Source organism: Pongo abelii, chromosome 10, assembly GCF_028885655.2.
Source record: "Pongo abelii isolate AG06213 chromosome 10, NHGRI_mPonAbe1-v2.0_pri, whole genome shotgun sequence".
NCBI lineage: Eukaryota > Metazoa > Chordata > Mammalia > Primates > Hominidae > Pongo > Pongo abelii.
In genome coordinates, this window is record NC_071995.2 from 121,745,299 (window position 1) to 121,771,252 (window position 25,954).

At 44.2% G+C, this 25,954-nt stretch overlaps 1 protein-coding gene and 1 long non-coding RNA gene across 5 annotated transcripts in view; one reads left to right on the forward strand and one right to left on the reverse strand.

Annotated features, from left to right (window-relative positions):
• Positions 1 to 16,240, reverse strand: part of VPS37B (VPS37B subunit of ESCRT-I) — a 30,496-nt gene extending 14,256 nt beyond the window's left edge. Inside the window, exon 1 of one of the 2 annotated variants that reach the window (XM_002823913.4) lies at positions 16,023 to 16,240. In XM_002823913.4, the coding sequence (XP_002823959.3) occupies positions 16,023 to 16,133 (111 nt within the window). In that variant the 5' untranslated portion in view covers positions 16,134 to 16,240. Of the gene's footprint in view, positions 1 to 14,475; positions 15,990 to 16,022 lie in introns of those variants that run through there. The other variant, XM_054528376.2, reaches the window with a different exon arrangement.
• A 176-nt stretch (positions 16,241 to 16,416) lies between these two features.
• On the forward strand, positions 16,417 to 25,402 carry LOC129049363 (uncharacterized). Of its 3 annotated transcripts, XR_008512420.1 has the most exons (4): positions 16,460 to 17,061; positions 17,328 to 17,497; positions 24,536 to 24,706; positions 25,015 to 25,402. It is a non-coding gene; the product is annotated as an uncharacterized LOC129049363 (long non-coding RNA). The 3 variants fall into 3 exon arrangements; XR_008512421.1 differs by lacking the exon at positions 17,328 to 17,497 and having other exon boundaries at positions 16,417 to 17,061; XR_008512419.1 differs by having other exon boundaries at positions 16,460 to 17,497.
• The last annotated feature ends 552 nt before the right edge of the window (positions 25,403 to 25,954 follow it).

Here is a 25,954-nt window from a genome sequence, read left to right on the forward strand (position 1 = left end):
GCCATGTCTCACCAAAAGCCTGACTGAAATAGTTAGAACAGTTTACCCCATGACACAAAATGACACTTGAGCTCACATCCACTCTTTTAATGGTGACCATAAAGCCCGTTAAGAGCAGAACCATGTCTTAATCATTCCCCTGTGCCCAGAACCTAGCATAGTGCCTAGGCTAACACAGGCACATAGCTAAATACTTGCTTGGCTGGGCACGGTGGCTCACGCCTATAATCCCAGCACTTTGAGAGACCGAGGCGGGCGCATCACTTGAGGTCAGGCATTGGAGACCAGCCTGGCCAACATGGTGAAACCCCATTTCTGCTAAAACTACAAAAATTAGCCAGGCATGGTGGTGTGTGCCCGTAGTCCCAGCTACTTGGGAGGCTGAGGCAGGCAGGAGAATCACTTGAACCCAGGAGGCAGAGGCTACAGTGAGCCGAGATCGTGCCAATGTACTCCAAAAAAAACTTGCTCAATTTCAACCATAAGAATCTTCATAGTTGGGGCCTCAGGCCACTATCTGTCAGTCATTATGAAAATCCTGCTAAGTTTTTTTGAAGATTAGCCTTTTTGAATGTTCAAATTCGTAAACAGTAACGTCATGGGTTGATACAACCAGCTATAAACTGGGAAACTACTTGCATTCCTAGCTTTTACTCCAGCAGTGATAACAGTTTGGCAGTGAAATGGAAAGGGGAAAAATGAAGATGATCACACTGATGGCTGGAAAGCGAAGCTACCCATTAACTGTGGTGAAACACACACACAGAGACAAAGACACAAGCTGGCTTTGTGCGACGCTTCTCTTCACTGAAATCAGCCCTCTCCCACTTAGAAAGCGTATCAGAATGTTAGAGTAACATTACTGTCATGAGAGCCTTGAAGCCACTATATTTACACATGTGTAATTTACACACCGGTGCAGTAGCTCACGCCTGTCATTCTAGCACTAAGGAAGTCAGAGGCAGGAGGATTGCTTGAGCCCAGGAGACCAAGACCAGCCCAGGCAACGGAGTGAGGCACCGATCTCCACAGAAAGGAAAAAAAAAAAACAAAAAAACACACACACACAGAAAAACCCTAATCCCAAGCTTCCATATCTACAGCTCATCAGGGCCACAATGACATGCTCCAGCACAGTGGTTGGCCCATTCATCTGTTCGTTCATTCATACAAGAAATACTTGGGAAGCACCTCTGTGTGCCAGGCTTGGGGGAGACACCATCATCACAGGGAGTCTGGCTCAGAGTCTCAGTCAAGCCCATCCTCCCACGTAAGGCACTGAGCGTTGTGCACTGCCCAACTCCAGGGGGTGCCATTCACTTCGTACTGCAGCAGTGCATACACGCACAAACTGCATCTGCTCTTCCAATAAAAGGCTCAAAAGAGAAAAAGGGGAAAAATCAAAACAGATGTGATTTTAACGGTTTAAGTAAGACAAGTTACTGGTGCTGATCTGAAAACTTTGCTCTTGTCAGCATCTTCCACATTTCAACAAAATTTGCTGACATTTGTTGAGCATGGCTAGCATGTGCCACCTTCTCTTAGTTCCACTGTCTCCATTCTATCCTCTGCGACAGTGAGACAAATTTGTCCTCATTTTACTCAAGAGACAGGAAACACAATCTTAGGAAGGTTAAATGAGCTGTCAAAGTTACAACTGCTAGTAACTCCCTCCAGAGCTGCGATCTTACTACAGTGCAGTGGCTCACGCTTGTAGCCCCAGTTACTTGGGAGGCTGAAGCAAGAGGATCACTTGAGCCTAGGAGTTCAAGGCCAGTCTAGGCAACATAGTGAGACCCTATCTCTAAAAATAAATTATTCCAGGTATGGTGGCTCATGGCTGTAAACCCAGCACTCTGGGAGGCCCAGGCAGGCAGATTGTTTTAAGCCCAGGAGTTGGTTGGAGAACAGCCTGAGCAACAAAGTAAGACCCCATCTCTACAAAAAATTAAAAATGAGCCAGGCATGGCAGCATGCACCTGTGGCCCCAACTACTGGGAGGCTGAGGAAAGAGGATTGCTTGAGCCAGGGAAGGCAAGACCGCAGTGAGCTGTAATCGCACCACTACGCTCCAGCACAGGATCAAACGGAAACCTACTAGTTTACTATTTCTCTATTTTCACGTTATAGCAACAATCATCTAAGGTTCATTGCTATTTATATCTTTTTTAAAAAACCTTTTATCGAAGATACTTTCAAAAAGTAAAGGTAGAGAGATGAGTATGATGAAACTATGTATAACCGTCTCCTAGGTTCGACAATTAGCAACATTTGCCAATCTTACTTCATCTAAACTCCCACTTTTTTTTTAAAGTAGTTTAAAGCAAACTTCGAGCATCATCATCATTCACGCTTAAAAATTTTACATTTCTAACAGGTAAGAACTTGTTAACCCTGGCTACAATACCATAATCATATTTAGCAAAATTAACAATAATCCTTTAATATCATCCTCTGCATGTGTTGGCTCAAATTTCTTCTATAAAAAACTTTTTGCCTCATCTATCTGACTATGTGAAATACAGTTTATATAGGAAAAGCTGGATAAATGCTTGGTTTTTTTTTTTTTTCTTTTTAAACCAACTTTTGGAAGACTGAGTTCATACCTGAGCAAACTCCAAAAATGACCCATAAGCTTTTTGGGAGTATCATTATGAAGTGATGAAGTTTTTATCTCCGATAAAAGGCTGTTCTGGGACACCACTGCTGCCCTGCTCTCCAGTAAAGTATGTCTAAGACCCACCCTGTACATTTGCTGCCCCCAAGCTGAGCTGGCCCTTCTCAAAGGAGTACTAGTTCCTTTTGGTGGGAAATTTGATTTTCATCTTTTCCTCTCCAGATAAAATTAAATTCAAAGTTATCTATAACACAAAGAAAAGGAATAAAACAAATCTTAGCTTTTGTACTATTCTACTACTAGAAATATTCTCAAATTGCATTAAGACCTTAAATGCAGCAGGCTTATGGGTTACGTTTGATAAAGAAAGGCTGCCGTACATTCAGCTAGGTTAACTGCATCTCTTTTTATTTTACTATACTTGATTTATCGCACCAACTAATTTCAAGGTAAATTTCACCAAAGTAACATGCAATTTGAGTTTGAGCTTTACATTAAAGGCTAGGTTATTTAAAAGCCCAAATTCACCTTCATTCAGTAAAAAGATATTCCCAATGACAAACTCATTTCACCAGTCTCCACCTGAATTCAGGTGTTCAGGTGAAGCCTGTAATCCAAGCCTACGATGCCCCATAGATGTGCTGTAAACACATCAATGTGGCTTAATTCAAATCCAGTTTTACTGAAAAAAACTTAACAGTTGCAGAGTTGGACTATTTAACATGTTGACAAAATTAAAAGATCTGCAAAATACAGAAATATAGTTAAAGAATCGGAGAACATTATGAAACAGTCCTAAAATACGACAATCCTGGGGGTTGTGTGAAACCATCTCCAAGGCTACAGCCCACTCAGGAAGGAAACTTACCAGCTGCTTATCGAATGTTCCACCAAACAACCCACTCCACACACAGAACCTCTAACTTCCAACTATTAGATTAATAAAGATAGCTATTTTTATCGGAGACATCAAAATCCTTCTTGAGAGAAAACTTGCTTCCCTCGAAAAGGAACAGACAGTGGGATCTAGACTCAAACGATTCCCTCCATATGTAGCTGACGTGAATCTAAAAATTGGTACGTGTGAGTGCAGCTAACCACAGAAACACAAAAAGCTAGGCTCGAAAATAAATGGACTATTCCTAGGTAAGATGGAAAGTGACACACTTGACAGTTTCTAGGGCTGGCAGGCACAACTTACCAAGGGTGGGTTTGGTTTTTCCTAGAAGACATATTTTTTCTTTTTCTTTTTTTTTTTTTGAGACAGAGTCTCACTCTGTCACCAGGCTGGAGTGCAGTGGCACGATCTCAGCTCACTGCAACCTCCACCTCCCAGGTTCAACCAGCCTCAGCCTCCCAAGTAGCTGAGACTACAGGCGTGCGCCACCACATCCAGCTAATTTTTGTATTGTTAGCAGAGATGGGGTTTCGTCATGTTGGCCAGGATGGTCTCGATCTCTTGACCTCGTGATCCGCCTGCCTTGCCCTCCCAAAATGCTGGGGAATACAGGCGTGAGCCACCGCGCCTGGCCAGAAGACATATTTTCTAATACTCAGAGGAAAAACAAGCTCTCCCTTCTTCTTGGACTTATTATGTGGATGATGGTGTCAGTAATAAAGAAATATACTAACAGGTGTCAATGGTTCTGATAACTGGCATATGTTATAAAACGTCCTAACTGGCTTCAGAATAACTGGAGACCTTGGAGGAAGGAGGGCAGGAGTGAGGATCAGAAGACAAGATGGGACACCCACACTGATCACAAAGTTAACTGCCTGTGTCCTCTGGCCCTATCCTAGGCCTTCCGAATTAGAATCTCAGCAGTAAAGGCCAGGAAACGCACAGCGGAGCCCTCCACTCCACATCATCAGAACCAGTTAGGTCCCTGTAACTGAGCAGTTTGGTTAAAGCACACACTAAACATTTTAAAGATCTGTTGTCAATGTTTCATTTAAGGTAAAGGTCTTTTCTTAAGAGAAGGGGTCCACTAGTTCAAGTTCCAAAAGTTCTTTTTCAAATAGACCACGTCTTTTCATGTGGGGTGAGAACTGGACACTGGATAAGCAATCAGAGGGCAGAATCCTTTGGGAATTCTTCCACTTTCCCCCTATCTAGTCCAAACCTAATTCACCACCAAGTTTTCTTTCGAGAGAATCAATTTATATCAATGCTTTCCAAAGCACTCAGTTGACAGTTTTTGTAGAAATAACTTTCTCTTCGCACTCATGCAAAAATCCAGTTGCCCAGGATTTAATGAACCACAGAACTACTGTAACAAAACCAGAATGAACAGATCTGGGAGTGAACACATTTGATCCTGTGTGTGTATGAGATTCCAGTGTGGGAGCAGAAATGTCCAGATACCTAGTCATGAGCATGAGGGGTGTCAGTTAATAGCTTCTACTCCCCTCCCATCTCAAAAAAAAAAAAGCAGCTTACGGAAGACAGAATTCCTAAATTCTGATTTTCTGATTAATAGTTTCTGGCCAGGACCAACAACCAAAGCATTCATTTGTTTAGGAAGAGCTTCGGGTTTTATTGTTTGTTTTGCTTGTTTTTTCCCCCTCATCTCTATTTCCTTTTTACAATTTCTGGAAATTCATGTCTAAGAATTCTTCGGACTAGTCTTTACACAGGTGCAGATAAGAAAGTGCCTATCCAGGTGGACCCTGGATTTATGTTTAGTAAGACGGTATCTTTTGACAATTTTGTTTAAAATTGTTTAAAATTGTTTAAAATACATCATGACATGAACTTTCCAACACCTGACCCGGAATTTGGTTCAACAGATAAAATTTAACTCTCAAACGACTCCAATTACTCATCTTCTGTTCTGTTTAAATGAGAAAATGCTATTCTAACAATGGAATTCTTTTTTCAGTCTGTGGTTAGGGAAAGGGATTAGTCAAAAGGGAATCTGTTGAGATTACTCCACTGAAATTTCATAATAAAAAAACTATATAATCATATTTCATGTAGGGGATCAGATATTTTACCTAAAAACTGCCTAGACACTTAAGACTTACTAAAAAAAAAAAAAAAAGTTAAATGTTGATCACTTTAACGGATTTGTTTTAAACAGATTTCAAAGATGTTAACTGCATTATAATTTATGACAGCAAAAAAGTGCCTAAATATCCAATAAAGGAATGGTTATATAAATGACATATCCACACGAAAGATCACATAGCTGTTAAAAATCATGTCATGTAAGAATATTCTGATTTAAAAAATAAGAAAATACCCAGAGTATAACTTTAGGTTAAAATCAAACAAAAACTCTACAAAAACTCTAAAAAATCATCCCAAAAGGGGACAACAAAGGAAAAAAACTTAAATGCTTTGTTAACAGTGTTTATCTCTGGGTAGTGATATGATGTGATTACACTTTTCTTCTTTATGGCTGTGTTTTCCAAATTTTCTATAATAAACATGTAAAACATTATTTTTAAAAGCTTGATTAGTTGGGATCAGAAATAAAACATACTATTATACTTCCCTGCCTTCTTAAACAGAGTACATGAAACTAAGGTAGCTTTCCTTGATGATCTAGAATTGTCGTTATGAATATCAAGTAACTATGGTGCTGTCTCTGATAGAGCAATACCCTTGGGCTATGGAAGCAGACGGGTATGTTTCTCCCCTAAATAAGCATTTGCCAAAGTGTGCCCCCAAGGACTCAGTCCTGTGAGCTTTTCTAAGAGCTGCAATGAAGTGTGAATGAGAAATACTGTGTAGGCTGCCCCTCTGGAGCTTCACCACACTCTAGCAGAAGAAACAAAACCTCTCTTGGCCGGTGTGGTGGCTCACGCCTACAATCCCAACACTTGAGAGGCCAAGGCAGAACGATTGCTTGAGCTCAGGAGTTTGAGAATAGCCTAGGCAACCATAGCAAGACCTCATCTACACTAGAAATCAAAAAAGTCAGCCAGGCGTAGTGGCAAGCGCCTATAATCCCAGCTACTCAGGAGGCTCGTTTGATGGAGGCTGCAGTGAACTATGGTCACGCCACGACGCTCTAGCCTGGGCGACAGAGTGAGACCCTGTCTCAAAAAAACAAAAAACAAACCCCTCTTTAATTCCCAAATTTATTTACCATGGAACTCTTTTTAATGTAATTATAATACAATTAACATCCACAAAATTAGAGATCTAAGGAAAACACTACCCTAATCAAACGGCCACAAAATGTATTCACAGTAACAGCTTCCACTTACTGGGTCCTTTTTCTTGCCAGGCATGGTGTAAAATAGTTTATACACATCTTATTTAATCCTCAGAATAATTCAATAAGGATGGTATTACTAACTCCCATTTTAAAGAGGAGGAAACTGACACTTAGGAAGGTTAAATACTTGTCCCAAAGTTTCCTAGCAACACAAATCCTGTCTTAACCACGATGCTTCAACAGTCAACTTTCCAATTTTTGTACAGCTTTTATGACTTTTGCCTCCTCTTTCTGTCACTTATTTCTTGATGATGTTATTGGTTCTTCTAGTTTTTCCCCAGTCTTAACATTTGCCACTGGCAGATAAACCATATGACTAAGTGAATTATTATTTGAACTGTGTGCAAAGCAAGACTCAACAGGCTCTGCTATGAGTCCAGTATATGTCCTTGAAGTCAGTTATCTTGGCTGCCCAAAGATCATTTTTATCAACCATCTTTCAGCCTCCTAACTCATATCCCAGCTTTCTAATCTCATCCCCCTCAAATCCATCCTTCCCCTGGCTGCCAAAATCATCTACATAAACGGCGAGTGTGACCAACCGCAGCACTCCCTAGCTTAAATCCTCCAACGGCTCCCTGCCTAGAGGATCAAACCCAAGCTCCTTAACAGGGCATATGAGGCCATCTGGTCCCTGACTGCCTTTTGGGCCTCAGCCCCCACTACATCCTGCCCTGGTCCCTCCAGCGATACTTATAATATTCCTGTACGCACACACACTCTGTCCCAGCTTCTTCCCTAAGTGCCTTTGTTCCTCCCATATGCCTGGAAGCCCTTCTCCCTCATTACCTGGCTAACTCTTAACTCATTCTCTGAATCACAACTTATAAGTCATTCATCTTCTCCAGGAAACACTCCCTGCTGACCCCCCACCTTCCAAAGGCTTACTGGATCTCCCCCCACCAGCGTGTGGGCCTCACTACTGTTTCACATGTACCCTGTACACCTGCATGATCCTAAATGATGAAAACTATGTGGTTACTGGTTTCACATCCCCCAAGTGGCACACCACAGATGCTCCGCAAAGGCTGGGTACATGAATAAACTTCTTGACCTCAGTCATGTTCACATTAATGAAAACTGCTGTCTGATGGCAAACATGTTAGACCACTTTTGTTTTTTTTCTTTTAGACAGGGTCTCACTATGTCGCCCAGGCTGGTCTCAAACTCATGGGGCTCAAGAGATCCTTCCACCTCAGCCTTCAGAGTAGCTGGATTTACAGGTGTCAGCCACCACAACCAGCTCTGATGACAAACATGAATTTGCACTATGTTCCTTTACTATCCTAGACACTGGGCTGCAGATATAAATATAACCTCGAGGTGCCATTAGTTAACCTTGGAGATAAAAGGTTTGATTTAAAAGAAACATTAGCTCTAACGCTGCTTGAAATATAAGAAATTATTCACATATCTACTTTTCACATAAACTCTTTGACAAAGTAATGGACTATGTTCCTCACAATCCCTTGACAAATACTTTGAAAAGCTTTCCCTTGACACACTGTAATGTATTCTAGAGACAACAAAGCTAAGCTAAGTCACCTCTCTACTTTCATTCTTCCCTTGGAAGAAATTCTACAAAGGCATTTCCTCTGCTTTTGTATCATTGGGTAAGACATCATTTCCAATGATGAAATTTGAAAACTCACATAGCTGGGGAAGGAAATAAACCAACGAGAACTCTTGTCTCAGCATGTTCTGAGCGCCAGTGATTACCTACGAGTGGCTGACACACAGTCTTCTAGATCACCTCCCACTGCGTACCTGGCATGAATCCCCATAGAAACATTCTGCTACAAATACTGTAATCAAAGCCAAACAGGCAACAAGGCTGGCATTCCTCAGCTCAAGAGCACAACCACTCTGCATACGACCAACCGGTGAGGGTCAAACAGTGCAGTCTACTTCTGGGTTCCTCTTCCAGCCAGTCTCTAACAGGATGTTAGGTCATCCAACTTGTTTCTCTCGTTTCTCCCCTCCCTTCGATGGCACCTCTTTCCTTCTCCCAACCCACTAATAGCTCCTAGTGGCCTTTCAAACTTTTATATTCTCCTTGATTTCCACAAGCACTTGGAGGAGAATGGCTTGAATTTCTATCTCCAAGCAGAGCATTCCCCCTGAGCTCCAGAACCACACTCCAACTGCCTGCAGGACAGAGCCCTGCCCATCCCTCATGCTCAGCCGAATCCAGCCTCAATAACTCCCTCCCTCCTGCACCCCCACTGCCCCTCCCCTCCCCGCTCACCAGAGCCCTGTCTCCTACTCACTTCCACTTGAAGCCCGGTTATCACCACTCACTCAACAGCACTAACCGGGCACATCCTGGGTGCCAGGCTCTGTGCTGGGTGCCAAGGACAAAAAGACAAACATGACAAAATGCAGCCCCCAAGCCAGTGGGGGACACAGGGAAGTGACTTACAAAATGTGTGTCAAGTGCCACAGGAGAGGTATACAAAGAAGCTAAGGGACCACGTGCCTGTGACAGAGGTGGGGAAAGCACTTCAGGTCAGCAGCAGAGGGGACGTGAGAAAGGGAGTCTGGCCAGCTGGTCCGAATACCTCTCCCAGAGCCCTAGCTCAAATCCTAATTTCCTCCTAACCTCCACTTCTGCCGCCAACCTGGTCCTGCCACGCCAAGCCAGCCCACGCTTTGCTGCCAGATTAACCTTCCTAAAGAGCAGTTTCAGGCCGGGCACGGTGGCTCACGCCTGTAATCCCAGCACTTTGGGAGGCCGAGGCGGGCGGATCACCTGAGATCAGGAGTTCTAGACCAGCCCGACCAACATGGAGAAACCCCGTCTCTACTAAAAATACAAAATTAGCCGAGCATAGTGGCGCGTGCCTGTAATCCCAGCTACTTGGGAGGCTGAGGCAGGAGAATCGCTTGAATCCGGGAGGCAGAGGTTGCGGTGAGCCGAGATTGTGCCACTGCACTCCAGCCTGGGAGACAAGAGCAAAACTCGGTCTCAAAAAAAAAAAAAAAAAGTTTCATCCGACTGCTTCTCTGCTCCAGAATGGTCACGAAGCTCCTTGTTTCCTCCTAAATTAACCACCACGGGGCGCACACCCTGGCACTCCCCCTCACCAGCCCTATTTCTTGTCATTTCTCTACACACAAGTACATGCCATCTGGTCAAAGTAGACGAGAACTCACTCGTCGGACAAACCCATCCCTGCTTTCCTGCCTCTGTGCCTGTGTCACTTCCTCCTGAGCCCCCACTTTTGTCCATCGAAAGCCTCCTTAGAGAAATAAATAATTCACAACAGTGGGCATGGCGAAGAGCACACGGAGGGCAGAGCACAAGGTGGGGGGTTCCGCTGGTTGGCAGTGTTTACTTCCTCGGCTGGGTGGCAGGTACACAAAGTTCCTTATTCTCTGTGCCCTCTGGTAGATATTATTCTATTTAATCATTTATTTTCTTAACGTTTACCTACCTATCAAAGTCTGTCTCTTTTGTTTTGTGGGGACGTAAGTTAAAAAACAAAACCAAAAAAAGTCTGTCTCTTGCATCAGAAACCTAATGTAGCCAGAGAGCTTTTTCATCTGAACTTCAATGTCATTTAGAATTCACATCTGGCTTTTTTTTTTTTTTTTTGAGACAGCCTCACTCTGTCACCCAGGCTGAAGTGCAGTGGCATGATCATGGCTCACCACAGCCTCAACCTCCCAGGCTCAAGCGATCCTCCCACCTCAGCCTCCTGAATATCTGGGACTACAGGTGTGTGGCACTATGCCCGGCTAATTTTTTTATTTTTCGTAGAGATGGAGTTTCGCCATATTGCCCAGACTGGTCTCAAACTACGGGGCTTAAGTAATCTTCCCACCTTGACTTCGCAAAGTGCTAAGATTACAGGTGTGAGCCACTGCACCCAGCCTGGCCTTTTCTTATTCTCTTTTTCAAAAAACTGTGGTATAATATACATAAAATTTTCCATCGTAACCATTTTTAAGAGAACAGTTGACAGTTCAGTGGCACTGAGTACATTCATATTATTATGCCACCATCACCACCATCTACCTCTAGAGCCCTTCATCTTCCCTAACAAACTCCCTATTCCCTCTTGTATTGTAGACATTTCTGTTTTTAGTTTATTCCCAAATTATAATCTAGGGATTATGTCCTACTTGTGTATCTATCCCTTACAATGCCCTGCACAGGGAAGTGTTCAAGAGCTGTGGAACTGAAATGGAATCTTCCATTTGGGCATCAAGGAAACTACGCCTGTTAGCTGACAATAACTATTTCCCAAGTGTTCACTCTGTGCTAAGTATCATATTAGGCATCTTACTTATTTCATTTAATCTACCCAACAATGCTATGAAAAAGGTTATTGTTATTTTCTCCTTAATTTCCAGTGAGGTAACTACAATTAAAAAGACTAAATACTTGTCAACTACTGGTATCAAAAGCCAGTTCTGACTCCGACCACTGTGCGATGCCACCCCCACTGCACTTTTAGCAAATGCAGAAGAGCAAATAAATAAATTGATCAAATTTCATCTAAGCCAGTCTACATATTCTGAAAATTGCATCTTAAAAAAAGGGAGCTGGCCGCTACTGAATGCTTCCTCTGTACCACTTCTGTTGTGACATTTAGCCTTACAAGTACCCTAAAAGATAGGCATATTATCCTTCCTTTACAGTTGAGGAAACTGAAGCACAAGGTTTAAGTCACTTAAAGTCACACACCTCAGCTCCATGCTTTCCATGAAATCTTGATGCCTCACTTAACGATAAAATGACATACAACTGAATTTCAGTACATATTCCTAGGCACAGTAATTTTTTACTCATGTAAAAGGTCCATGGAAAAGATTTAAACGTAGAAGTTGAAGCCTTTACACGTACATAATGATCATAAAACACGGATAAAAACAAACTCCAGTAGTATTATACTCAAGAGTGCAAATCTTAGCTTCTAAAACAGTCTCACCAGCATTCAGAGTGTGTTCGGGAGCCGTCCCCGGATTTAAAGCAAGGTCAATACATTTCAATGAGCCATTATGATTCATGCAGTAGCTTTCAGCCCCACACACAAATCACACCCGAACACGCCTTAGGGAAACAGCTTCTTCCAGACCAGAGCTCTTTACTTTCCACAAAACAATCTGTCTTTCAGACCCTCAGCATTTTTGCAAGCGGGCATGGCATTTTCATGCCATGGGAACAAAGATCCCCAATTTGAATCGTTAGTGGAATCTTTAGCAGCAACCAATCAGCATTTCCTCAGAAAGCACAGTGAAGAAGTAACTCAAGAGGTCCGGTTTAGTTGCCTAATCCCCTAAGCGACAGTTCCTTTTAAGGGAGTGCCCTGCAAGTCCAATGGGGTTAAAGTGGACAGATGAAGGCACATTCCACTGCCATGTAACAATAACTTTAAATAAAAATAAAATACATGCATATGCAACATTAGCCTGCAGCACAGACAAGAGCATAAGATCATGAAGGATATACTACATTTAGGGAATTGCATAATGAACAGGAGGAACAGGAAGAGAGAAACTGACACAGAGGCCCAGAAAATGAGGACTGTAGCTCCGAAATCATGTTCACTACTTAAACTGCACTGAAACTCACACGCCACAATTAAAACAATGTAAGTGAAGCATAATGAACAGCTGCACTTAAACCTAACAGTGAATGCCTTCAAAACCTAGCCACATTTTCCAGCCTCCACAAAATATCCCCTCAGGCTTAAAGAAGCCTTACTCTACAATTTAAAACACTTCCTTCTGCCAATTTAAAAAAAAAAAGAAATCCTTCGGTTCAGGTTAAGAGACTCTATGCTGTGAAAGGCCTGTTATATTTACCATTTCACCCTATACCTATTCAAATACATAATCATTTTGACCACAGAAAGATAAATGTTTGGCTGGGCGTGGTGGCCCATGCCTGTAATCCCAGCACTTTGGGAAATCGAGGCAGGAAGATGGTTTAGGGCCAGGAATTCAAGAGAAAACATAGCAAGACCCCTTCTCTACAAAAAATAAAAAATAAAAAATTAGCTGGTGGCAGCGGGGTGCGGTGGCTCACGCCTTTAATTCTAGCACTATGGGAGGCTGAGGCAAGCGGATCACCTGAGGTTAGGAGTTCAAAACCAGCCTAGCCAACATGCTGAAACCCCCTCTACTAAAAATACAAAAATTAGCTGGGTGTGATGGTGCACACCTGTGAGCCCTGCTACACAGGAGGCTAAGGCACGAGAATCACTTGAACCCAGGAGGCGGAGGTTGCAGTGAGCCGAGATTGTACTACTGCACTCCAGCTGGGCAACAGAGCAAGATCCTTTCTCAAAAAAAAAAAAAAAAAAGGAAAACGTAAATGTTTTTTAGGCTAATTGCAAATAATAATTGACTCAACATTCTTGAAATGGGATCCTAGTAACTTTCAGGATGATCTGGTATTAATGATTGTCTGTCAGTCATCTTTCAAAAAGAGAACTATTAATATAAGTGATTAATTATTGCAATTACTTTTTATTGAGCCCTACTGATGGGCTGTGTTAAGTACTAACAGGCATCATCTCACCTGCTCCTCACATTAACTCTATGAAATAGGTATTACTGTCATATTGTCCTTTTCCAACAGATACTCAGGCAGGTGAAGTGACTTGCCTGCAATCACACAGCTGGTAAGCGGCCAAGTCCAGTATGGAGTGTGTGATTCCAAAGCCAGAATGTTCTTTAACATGCCATCACAAATGTTCCATTTGGTCAACAGTGGACAGTTCATAAAATATTTTCTTCTATTGTGTCTCACAATCACCCCCAACATAAGCATTACCAGGTGAGTGAAACTACCATGCCCAAAAATTTCAGTTCACATCACACCCATTCCGAGAAAGGCACCACACATGACCAGGACAACAGGATTGACACTGATCCTCGCTAGGTGAGCTAAGGTATTTTGGTTTTCAAGTTGTTTCCTTGTTTTAAAAGCACTACACCCAGAAAAGCAAACTACTGCTGAGTAATTTAATGTGAACTATGCAGGCTTATCAAGTGGAGTCGCTCAGGCCTCAATACTTCTCTTGGGTATTCAGGTATGAAGGTCACTTTTACTCAAAAAAAAAAAAAAAAAAATCCTGCCAGATGAATTTACCTTTCTCTTTAAAAAATAATCTTCAGGTTCTGAGGTAGAGGAAACAGGTGAGGTTGTCCCTAACAGCCTCCCAGTGAACAGAATGAACTTGATTCTTTCCACAAGCTTCCCTCCACTAAAGGCAGTTTATTTCTATTAATGTTCCACCAACAAAGCTACAGTACTCAGTTCTTACTGCAACAGAATAGTCACATATACCAAAATAACTTGTAGGCAGTGTTACACATTAGAAAAATATACCTATCATTTTATTATTAAACCAGAAAAACCCTGCTGACAATCAACAAAAGGTCTCCCAGCAACTGAAAAGCAGAGAAACTAAGCAAAGATTTTTTCTTTGGAGACATGAAACTCATTCAGCTAAGAAAGATGGATTTTGTCACTTATTATTCTCCAAAATGGAAGGTGCCACATGGAGACCATAAACGGGGTAAATTGCATCTTGGAGCAACGTTATTATGTGCCAAGTTACAAAGCCCATGAATACAAGGGGTGTATTAATGGAAAGACTGATACCATCTTACCACAGTGGCCTCTCTGTAGCTCCGGACAATGATCTGTTGAGGGTTTTCCAGGGATTCTGAATGTGCAACCTCCATACAAGCTCTCTTTTAAGGGGGCTGGCTTGGTGCTGAACAATCCCTCTCCGGAAAGAAAGCCAAAAGCCCCCACACGGGCTCCTGGGTGAGAGGCTCAGCACTGTAGGCGTGGGAAGGCTCGGACTTCAGAGACATAAAGGAGTGGTAGGTGGGCCAGGAAGAGCTGGGATTAGCCTGGGCCCACCTGCCTGGAGGAGAACCAGACCCATAAGATCAGACTTTCCGAGAATGAGTCCAAATGGGTTGAGAGAAAGGGAGCACACACTGCAAATCTGCAAGGATGAAGTCAGTTTACCCGAGAGCAAACCACCTCAAGGTGTGAAGGAAGATAACCAGAAACAGGAGCTGGCACATGCCTTCCAGGGGCCAGGCAAGGCTTGGCTCTCAAAGGTGAGGGTTGGCAGCCAGCCCCAAACCCCCATTTTATCTTCTTCCTGAAACTGCTCCAGGAACCTTCCTTAGTCCCAGACACGTGGGACACAGTGGTACAAAGCCAGCCACACGAAATTTCCCACCTTCCCTTCCTCGGTGGAGGGGGCAACCCTTACAGAAAAACGTATCCTGTCGCCACCCTTAGGCCCATCCACGAACTCCCGTAACTCTGCTGGGGCCTCTTCAAAAGAAGTCAGACTCCAGGGGCACTCTTGGGACCCCTTAGATACATGGAACCTTCAAACCTTACCCTGGCTATGGTATGACCATGGACTCCTGCCTCCAAACCCTGGGGACCCTCGCCCAACCCTTAAAGAGCCTTAAAGAGCCTCAGAACCACCTCATAAACTCAGCTACAGACCCTCAGCCTCCCGAACCCATCTTGGAACCCTCAATCCTCTCCTAAGAGTCCTATTTGGATAGTCCACTCAGTCCCCCAAAACCTACTCTGATCCCCTGTAGCTGCCTCAGTCCCCCTGGATGCCCCCAACCTTTCCTCTCAAACGAAACCCCCCAACCTCTACCAGATCTAGCTCTTGGTCCCCCTCAGTCACCCCTAATCCTCGCCTCCGACTCAGCCCCCTTATTACTCTCCCCTCTCCTCCGGCCAAACCAATCTCAGATCCCCCCAGTTCCGTCCTCTTCCACCTAGACCCAACGATAGCACTCTAATCCCCAAATTCCCATTCCAGGCTCCCTAATCTCCACTTCAGACCCAGCCTTAAGTCCTCAGCCCCGCAAAACCTTGTCTCAGGACCCCCAATCGGCTCCCCAAGCCCCGTCTCAGGACCCTTTTTCCCGCCTCCGCCCTAGTCTCGGTCCCCTCAGTCCCTCAAACCCCCTCTCAGGCCCCCTATTCCTGCCTAAGCACCAGTCGCGGTTCCCTGGCTCCCGCACCCCGCCCCAAGAGCCCCCATTTCTAGCCCAGTCCCCTCAACACGACCGGAGGCGCCGCGGTCGCCTCCGCCTCCGGCCACCGTTCGAGAAGCGAACCTCCCTCGAGGCCCCACAGCCGCCGCCTTAAGCCCAGCTCGGCTCACCTCCTCCATCTTCTGCACCATCTCCGTCAGCTGGCCCTCGTCCTCCAGCAGCTCGTTGAGCTGCACCAGCGACAGCCCGGCGAACCGGGCTTCGCTCCCGGCGCCCGCCATCCCCACGTCTCGGCCGTCGTCGCCACCGCCGCTGCGGCCACCAGGCTCCGCCGACCGGAAGCGCCGCCCTCAAGGGCCGCCCCCCGCGGGGGGGGCACGTGACGCCAGCCCTGGGTCGTGACGTCATCACCGCGCGGGCGGGCGGACGTGATGCAAGTGTCGCGGCTCGCGTGGAGTGGAATGTATCAGGGACAGTCGGGACTTCAAAAGGGAGGGAGAAGGGCCCTATGATTGGGCTGTGACGCGTGAGCGCATTAATGACGTCACTGCGGCTCGGGAGAGTGCGCCATGAGGTCATAAGAGCATTTTTTCCTCCAGGAAGAGAGAGATACCACGATCCAAGGAAAACAGGCAGTGGGAAGGAAGTTACTGCAGACTGTGAGCCCAGCCCGATGCAGAGAACCCAAAAGACAGAGACTTCATGGGGAAACAACTTTAGGTGTCATTGGTTCCTTGGAATTGTGGAGCTGCCACGTCATTCATTTAACAAATATGTTTTGAGACCTACTCTGTACTGGGCATTGAGTATACAGTTCTGAATAAAGCAAAACGGACCCCTGTTTACATGGAGCTAACAGAATGAAAGAGGACGCAAACAAAACGAGAAATAAGTAAAATAACTAGGAGATCACAAATAAGGGAATGGACACTGAAATAAGAGAATAAAAAGACCTTTAGGGTAGTAAGAGATGGCACTTTCAGAGAAGGTGGCGTCTAAGGAAATGTGAAGGATGAGAAGGGAGGAACCAGCCACCATTCCTGTAGGAAGCACAAGGCAGCAAAACCAGCACGTGCAAAGGCCCTGAGACAGGACTAACTTGGTGCATTCAGGAATGGGAAGAAGGCCAGTAAGGCTGGAGCATTTTGAGCAAGGACCCATTGAGTGGCCCCTTTGCATCACCTCAGAGGAAGGTGCCCAGACATCCAGGTGGGCCAACCTGTGCTCTTTCAGAAACGACACGATTTAGGGTGCAGTCGCTCTCAGTCTCCCAGCTACCGGGAAGCCTCTTAAGATCCAGGAGCCTGGGAACTCATTATCCTACTTTGGAATCTGTCACAGTTCTAGTGAGAAGAAACCTAAGGCTAAGGTTAACCATGACAGCCCCCTAATTTTACACATAAGGAAACTGAAGCCCTGGGAGGGGGAAGTTTTTTGGGCTTTTGCTTTGTTTCTGAAAATCAAGTAATTGGCAGGTCTCCTGGCTCCCAGTCTGGCGTCCACCACGCTGGCATCATAACACACTGACCTCGTCGCATAACTCAGCTCTGAACACAGTCGAGGCATTCAGCAAGTGCTTATCGGCAGACTTAGGGGCTTTGTGTATAAAGCTGATGCTTCTGCAACTCCATGGGTAAAACATAAGGTCTGTGTTCTCCATCCATACGTTAGGCTGGGCTCTGCCAACCTCTTCTCTCCTTCCAGCCCGTTGTACTAAGGGCTCATGTTTGCAGAAAAATGATGAAAGTTAGAGGAACTATTGCTTTTTTTATTTTTTTATTTTTTGAGACAGAGTCTTGCTCTGTCGTCCAGGCTGGAGTGCAGTGGTGCAATCTCAGCTCACCTCAATCTCCACCTCCTGAGTTCAAGCGATTCTCCTGCCTCAGCCTTCCAAGTAGCTGGGACTACAGGCATGCGCCACCGCGCCTAGCTAATTTTTGTGTTTTTAGTTGAAATGGGGTTTCACCATGTTGGCCAGGTTGGTCTCGAACTCCTGACCTCAAGTGATCCGCCCACCTCAGCCTCCCAAAGTGCTGGGGTTACAGACCTGAGCCGCCGCGCCCGGCCAAAAGAAATGTTTCATATGATCCGTAAGCTAAAGTTTTTTTTTTTATTTGTTTGTTTGTTTGTTTTTTGAGATGGAGTCTCGCTCTGTTACCCAGGCTGGAGTGCAGTGGCGTAATCTCAGCTCACTGCAAGCTCTGCCTCCCAGGTTCACGCTATTCTCCTGCCTCAGCCTCCCGAGTAGCTAGGACTACAGGCACTCGCCACCCCGCCTGGCTAATTTTTTGTATTTTTAGTAGTGACGGGGTTTCACCGTGTTAGCCAGCATGGTCTCGATATTCTGACCTCGTGATCCACCCACCTTGGCCTCCCAAAGTGCTGGGATTACAGGCATGAGCCACCATACGAGCTAAAGGTTTTATTGAGCTCAAAAGGACACTCAGTAGTTTTCTTCCTTCTAACTTGTTATACTTGGTGAAGAAAGATGGCTCTAAGGAGGAAAGGACACAAGTGGGAAGGAGATGTAGGAAGCTGGCGTTTCTTTTTTCCTTCTCCCTCCAGGAGAAGAATAGACCTGTCAAATTGAGAATAGTAGCTCTATTTCCAGGAAATCCTCTCTATGAGGCTTAAGATGTCCAGGAATTTCTCATAGTCCCCACAGAAGGTGAGAATAAGGTAGCGATCAGAGCTCTCCAGAATCTAGACGGATGACGTGATTTAACCAAGAACATACCCCAGGAACAAAACTGGCTTCAGAATGGCATACCTATATACAGTGACCTCTAAAGGTACTAAGTTTAAACAAGGCTCATTTGACACCCTTGCCCAGTCCTTTTATAACTCTTCTCATACCTGCTATCTGCCACCAACCTATTGGAGTCATACACCACTTCCTTTGTTAAACAGAGCAAACCACGAAATTATCTTGTTTTCTGCTGCTCTAAAAACTTCTTGTCACTCTTAAAGGGGGTTGAGAGAAGAAAAGAGAATGTCAAAGCTTCCTTGCATCAGTGTCAAACCTGTCAATTTAATGCATGGATGGATTTGCATGTCTTTTTCCTTTTATCGGTTGGCTGATATTTGGGTTTCTTTATGCACCTACATATGCTTGTAATGCTTGTGGGTTAACTAAGATTTTGCCCTGGTGAATCAAGGGCAATGTATGCATGTGCCAGAGCTTCACTCTCAATGGGAGCATTGTTGCCATCTGAGCAATGAATCTCCTGTTACACAATATTGGGAATTGTTTGGCAAGCATACTTAAAACACACACACACACACACACACACACACACACACACACACACACACACACACACACACACACACAACCTTTGCATAGTTGAACCTAAAAATCTTCTAGCCTTGGGATTAGAATTCTTTCTCTCCTATTGGTAGATTTATCCAGAAATAATTTCCAGTTTGAGACGCTGGGAGAAAATGTATTAATAAGAAGGTGTCCATAGCATAGCACACATAGCTACAAAACTATGTGTGCGCACTAGAGGAATTATTCCCCCAGCTGTCAGGTGGAACAGCCATGCTTCTCTGGGGACTCACAGCCTGATGTCACCACCATGTCACTGTCATGTACTAATACCTACATGTCCAAAATGACCTACATACTAGTCATCCAGAAAAAAGAAATTGTTTTAGATACAGTCTCTGCTTTGGAGAGCAAGAGAAGATATACAAATATAGAATAGTATTTTTAAAATTATATTTAGGGTTGATGTTATTTTGGTGTGTTATAAAGGTAGGGGGCCAGGCCTGGTGTCTCATACCTGTAATCCCAGCACTTTGGTAGGCCAAGGCGGGTGGATCGCTTGAGGTCAGGAGTTCGAGACCAGCCTGGCCAACGTAATGAAACCCCATCTCTACCGAAAATACAAGAATTAGCCAGGTGTGGTGGCATATGCCTGTAGTCCCAGCTACTTGGGAGGCTGAGGCAGGAGAGTCACTTCAACCTGGAAGACGGAGGTCTATAGAATGGTCACAGGAGGGGAGAGTGAATAAATGACATTATGAGAACTTAAATGTCCAACACTATGGGAATGGTTAAGTAAATTGTAGTAAATCTGATCAATGGTATATTTTCAGCCATTAAAATAAGATACGCAAAGACTATGAAGCTACGTGAAAAAAGCAACATGAGTTAAGGTACAAAGGCAAAATATAAATGTAGGCTGGGCATGGTGGCTCACACCTGTAATTCCAGCACTTTGGAAGCCTGGGGTGGGAGGATCCCTTGAGTACGGGAGTTCAAGGCCATCCTGGGCATCAGAGGGAGACTCTGTCTCTACAAATATAAAATTAAAAAAAAAATAGCCCAGAACGGTGACGCATGCCTGTGGTCCCAGCTACTTGGGAGGCTGAGGTGGGAGGACTGGTGAGGCCCAGGAGGTTGAGGCGGCAGTGAGCTGTGGTTGCACCACTGCACTCCAGCCTGGGCAAGAGATTAAGACCCTGTCTCTTTCTCTGTCTCTCTCTCTCTCATTCTCTGTGTGTATGTGTGTGTGTGTCTGTGTATATATATCACATGTATAGTGTGTATACAGACTGATTATAATGAACAAGCTATATTTCTACAGGACAAAGACTCGAGGGTAACAAAGTATTTAAGTTGTTAGTGGAAAAGTTAGTAATTTTTTTTTTTAAGGTTACAACAATGCTTGTGGATTGAAGTTTTTTTGTTTTTGTTTTTGTTTTTTTGAGACAGAGTTTCGCTCTGCCGCCAGGCTGGAGTGCAGTGGCACAATCTCAGCTCACTGCAACCTCCGCCTCCCAGGATCAAGTGATTCTCGTGCCTCAGCCTCCTGAGTAGCTGGGATTACAGGCACATGCCACCACGCCCAGCTAATTTTTATATTTTTAGTAGAGACAGGGTTTCAACATGTTGGCCAGGCTGGTCTTGAACTCTTGATCTCAGGTGATCCACCCACCTTGGCCTCCCAAAGTGCTGAGATTACAGGAGTGAGCCACCACACCCGGCCAAGGATTTTTGTATTTTTTTTTTAACTAAAAGGAAGAAAACTAATATAACTAATGTAAATGTAGCTGCTCACAACCTCAAGAAAAACAAAAAAGAGTTTATTAAATATCACAGGCAAAACCAAAATGGTCACCAACAAAAATAATAAAATCCTGCAAACCCAAACTTATGTGCTGCACCAACCCACAATAAATAAAAATGTATTGGGTGATATGCCATGAAACAGCAGGGCAGATTTTCACAGCCTGATTTTCACTAAACTCCCTGCTGGAGTGTTACTGAAAATTCACTTTTCTTACTATTTACTTAAAGGAAGATGGGGGTCTTAATCTTGCTCTTTTTTTAATCTCTCAACAAAAATGCTTCTGTTTTGCATCATTATTTCATATTGAAAAAGAGGTGATAAAGCTATTTTTACCTCTTGTGTTGATCAACCCAGCCAGGGAGAACAATTGCAAGACCACTTAACTTTTTTTTTTTTCTTTTTTTTTGAGACGGAGTCTCGCTGTCACCCAGGCTGGAGTGCAGTGGCACAATCTCGGCTCACTGCAGGCTCCGCCCCCTGGGGTTCACACCATTCTCTTGCCTCAGCCTCCCCAATAGCTGGGACTACAGGTGCCCGCCACCTTGCCCGGCTAATTTTTTGTATTTTTAGTGGAGACGGGGTTTCACTGTGTTAACCAGGATGGTCTCGATCTCCTGACCTCGTGATCCGCCCGCCTCGGCCTCCCAAAGTGCTGGGATTACAGGTGTGAGCCACCGCGCCCGGCAAGACCACTTAACTTTTGCTTCCCTTGTGAATGATTTCTCTGGTCACCCCTAGAGAGGACCCCAACTGTTTTCAAGTCCCAGAACCTTGCTTTCCTCACTAAAATAGCCTTCAGAAAGTGGCCCTACAGCATTTTTTGCCTGATTTGCCTTGACATTGCAGATAAACCACAGAGGCAACAGCCTGTTCTCTGTTTATGTGCATTGTGATAAGCCTGACAGTTTCAAGAAGATTAGGTTCATCCACTAAGAAATTAACTCAGCTCTAACATTCACTTCGAACCCTGACAATGTTGAAAAACCTTACATCTAAGTGGTTATAACACTTGAGTTGGTTTACACATAGGTAAAAGTACAAAGACAGGATTTCCAGGCATTGGGTTTGCAAATTCTCTAGAGAGAAACTAGAAGCTGAAACCCTCTCAAGGTGTTTTGTTGTTTTTTTTTTTTTTTTTTTAGGAAACCTTTATAGGTTTTTGTTTGCTTGCTTCTTTAGTTACGAAAGTAATTTGCACCTTGAATTTCTTAACTGAGTCATGGGCTTATTATATTATTATCTATTCCTTTTGATAAATTTGAAATATTTATAATAAATATACAAATTAACATCCAAATACTTAAAAATAACGTTTGTTTACTGTAAAAACTGTCTAAACTGTGAAAAGTGTGTAAACTGAAAAGTTAACAACAAACCCTATTGAACCCATATCCCAGAGGTAGCCACAGTGATCAGTTTTGTTTCTGGTTCTAGAATTTTTAAAAAGATAAACATGTATGGGCTGGGCGTGGTGGCTCACACCTGTAATCCCAGCACTTTGGGAGGCCGAGGCGGGTGGATCACGAGGTCAAGAGATCGAGACCAGCCTGGCTAACATGGTGAAATCCCGTCTCTACTAAAAATACAAAAAATTAGCTGGGCGTGGTGGCGGGCACCTGTAATCCCAGCTACTCGGGAGGCTGAGACAGGAGAATCACTTGAACCAGAGAGGCGGAGGTTGCAATGAGTCGAGATTGCGCCATTGCACTCCAGCCTGGGCGACAGAGCAAGACTCCATCTCAAAAAAGATAAACATGTACATAAGTTAACTCTTCATTTAATAGAAGTGGGATCTTACTACTCTGCAAATGGCATTTCGGTACTGTACTTTCAGCTATACCACATTCTTTTTAACTGCTGTATAGTATTCCAGAGTATACACTGTGGCATGCATGGATGCATTTAGTTATGAGACAGGGTCTCATGTTATAGCCCAGGCTGGAGTGCAGTGATGAGATCATAGCTCAATGAAGCCTCAAACTCCTGGCCTGAAGCAATCCTCCCTACTCAGCCTCCTGAGTAGTTGAGACTACAGGTATGTGCCACCATGCCTGACTTACTGTGGCATTTAGATTTCTCTTTGTCCATACAATAAGCTGTGAAAAACACTCTTGTGTACAGAATCTTTCTTTACATCTTAAGCCTATATGTAGGATAATTTCCTAGAAATTGAATCACTTTTTTTTGTTGTTGTTTTTTGACAGGGTCTTTCTCTGTTGCCCAAGCTGGAGTGCAGCAGCACAATCTTGGCTCACTGCTCAAGCCTCAAGCTCCTGGGCTCAAGTGATCCTCCCAACTCAGCCTCTTGAGTAGCTGGGACCATAGGCACACACCACTATGCCCTGCTATTTTTTTTTCTTTTTGAAAGACAGGGTCTTGCTATGTCGCCCAGGCTGGTCTGGAGCTCCTGACCTCAAGTGATCCTCCTGCCTCAGCCTCCCAAAGTGCTGGGATTACAGGCGTGAGCCACCATGCCAAGACTTCTTTTTAATTTTAAAAAATTAAAAAGATCCTTGGCTGGGCACGGTGGCTCACGCCTGTAATCCCAACACTTTGGGAGGCCGAGGCAAGTGGATCGCTTGAGGTCAGGAGTTCCAGACCAGCCTGGGTGACATAGCAAGACCCTGTCTTTCAAAAACAAAAAAATATATAGCAGCCAGGCCAACATAGTGAAACCCCATCTCTACTAAAAATTTAAAAATTAGCTAGGCATGGTGGTGTGCACCTGTGATCCCAGCTACTCGGAAGGCTGAGGCACAAGAATCTCTTGAACTGAGAAGGTAGATCTCGGCTGCAGTGGCGTGATCTTGGCACTTTGGGAGGCCAAGGTGGGAGGATCTCTTGAGCCCAGGAGTTCCAGATCAGCCTGGGCAACATGGAAAAACCCTGTCTCTACTAAAAATACAAAAATTAGCCGGGTGCAGTGGTGCATGCCTGTAATTCCAGCACTTGGGAGACTAGATGGGAGGATCACCTGAGCCCAGGAAGTCGAGGCTGCAGTGAGCAGTGATTGTGCCACTGTACTCCAGCCTGGGCAACAAAGTGAGACCCTGTCTCAAAAAAAAAAAAAAATTACCTGGGCATGGTGGCACATGCCTGCAGTCCCAGCTACTTAGGAGGCTGAGTCAGGAGGATTGCTTGAGCCCAGGATTTGGAGGCTGCAGTGAGCTATGATCGTGCCGCTGCTCTCCAGCCTGGGTGACAGAGCGAGACCCTGTCTCAAAAATAATAATAAAATGGCATAAAATAAAATTCAAATAGTAGATAAGGGGATCAAACAAAAACCATTAACAACTTGTGTTTCCTTCCAGAAGTTTTTTCAATGCTTATTCAAGCAACTATATTCATATCTACCCTCCCACCCACTTACTTTTTTTTTTTAAAGCAAGCGAGATCACACTCTACTTATATGGAACGTGTCACTTTGCAATCATATAGCTAAGGACAAATCAATATAACTCCTTAGCGACATTAGCTGACCCATAGCTGGTTCCAAAAACTCTTGAAACCTATTCAACAGGTGTTGCCTGAATTTACCTTTCCCCTAGTAGTGCTGAAAATAATGTTGGTGTTTTTTTTTTTTTCCTTTGAATTCCATGCAGGGTGTTTTCTTCTTGTTTTTTCAAGTGAAGATTCTTCTCAGCAGAAGGTGTTAATCCAGGCACTAAATCTGGAACATTCTAATCACTGTGAAATTTTGCCTGTCTCGTCTTAGGCAGAAAATGTGTGAAGCTAACAGCTTATTCTGCTCTTACCTTGCGGTCCTTCTCGAGGTGATTCTGCATATGCTAATGATCTTATGTCAGCTCCCACCTCAGTCACCCCCACCTCTTCACCTCCTGGACCTGTTGCCCTCAGCGTCAGTGCTACAGAAACCCACCTAGTTTACGCTCTTCTTTCAAGAAGGGGTGCCTTATCTGATGCACTCAAAATCTACTCCCTCCTCCCAAGCCTTTCTATTTATATAACTGCATAATGTTTAACTGTACAGGGAAGCTATGAATCCTGTATTCATTTCCTATGCTGTGACAAACAACCACTAACTTAGTGGCTTAAGCAACACTCATTTCTTCTCTTATAGTTCTGCAGGTCAGAAGTCCAAAATCACGAAGTCCTAAAGTCAAGGTGTTGGCAGCCCTGGTTCTTTCTGGAAACTCAGAGGGGAGAATCAGCTTCCTTGCTTTTCTCCCAGCTTCTAGGGGCCTCGGTCAATTTCTGCCTGTTTTCAGATTGCCTCCTCTGACCCTGACGCTCCTGCCTCCCTCTTAGGAAGCCTTTTGTGATGACATTGGACTCACCTGGATAGCCCAGGCGCCACTCCCCACCGCAAGGCCCTTCGCTTAATCAGACCTGCAAAGACCTTGTATCACACAAAACAATGCTGGCAGGGCATGAGGATGTGGGTGTAATTGGGGAATTATTATTTAGTCTTCCACGCCATCCTCCTTTACAAATAAATACATTAGGACAAAGAAACTAAGTTCTCCTTGGCCACCTATTCATCCTTTCTCCCCAGGGGCGACCACTGTTAACACTCCTTGGTGTGAATTTTTCCAGACCATTTTTATTCTTTAACATGTATACATATGAATGCACAACAGATTTATTTAGTGTTGTTTTGGGTAGTATTTTTGTTAAAAAATATGGCATCCTATTCTGCAACATGCTTCTGTCTCTGTTTTGAAATCCATCTCTATTAATACACGTAAAACTAGTTCAGCTACCACTTTTAAAAAATTACTTCTTATTGTGGTACAATATACATAAAGTTTATCATTCTAACCGTTATTATTTATTTATTTATTTTTGAGACAGAGTCTTGCTCTGTCACCCAGGCTGGAGTGTAGTGGCAGATCTTGGCTCACTGCAACCTCCACCTCCTGGGTTCAAGCAATTCTCCTGCCTCAGCCTCCTGAGTGTCTGGGATTACAGGTACGCACCACCACACCCAGCTAATTTTTGTCTTTTTAGTAGAGACGGGTTTCACCATGTTGGCCAGGCTGGTCTCAAACTCCTGACCT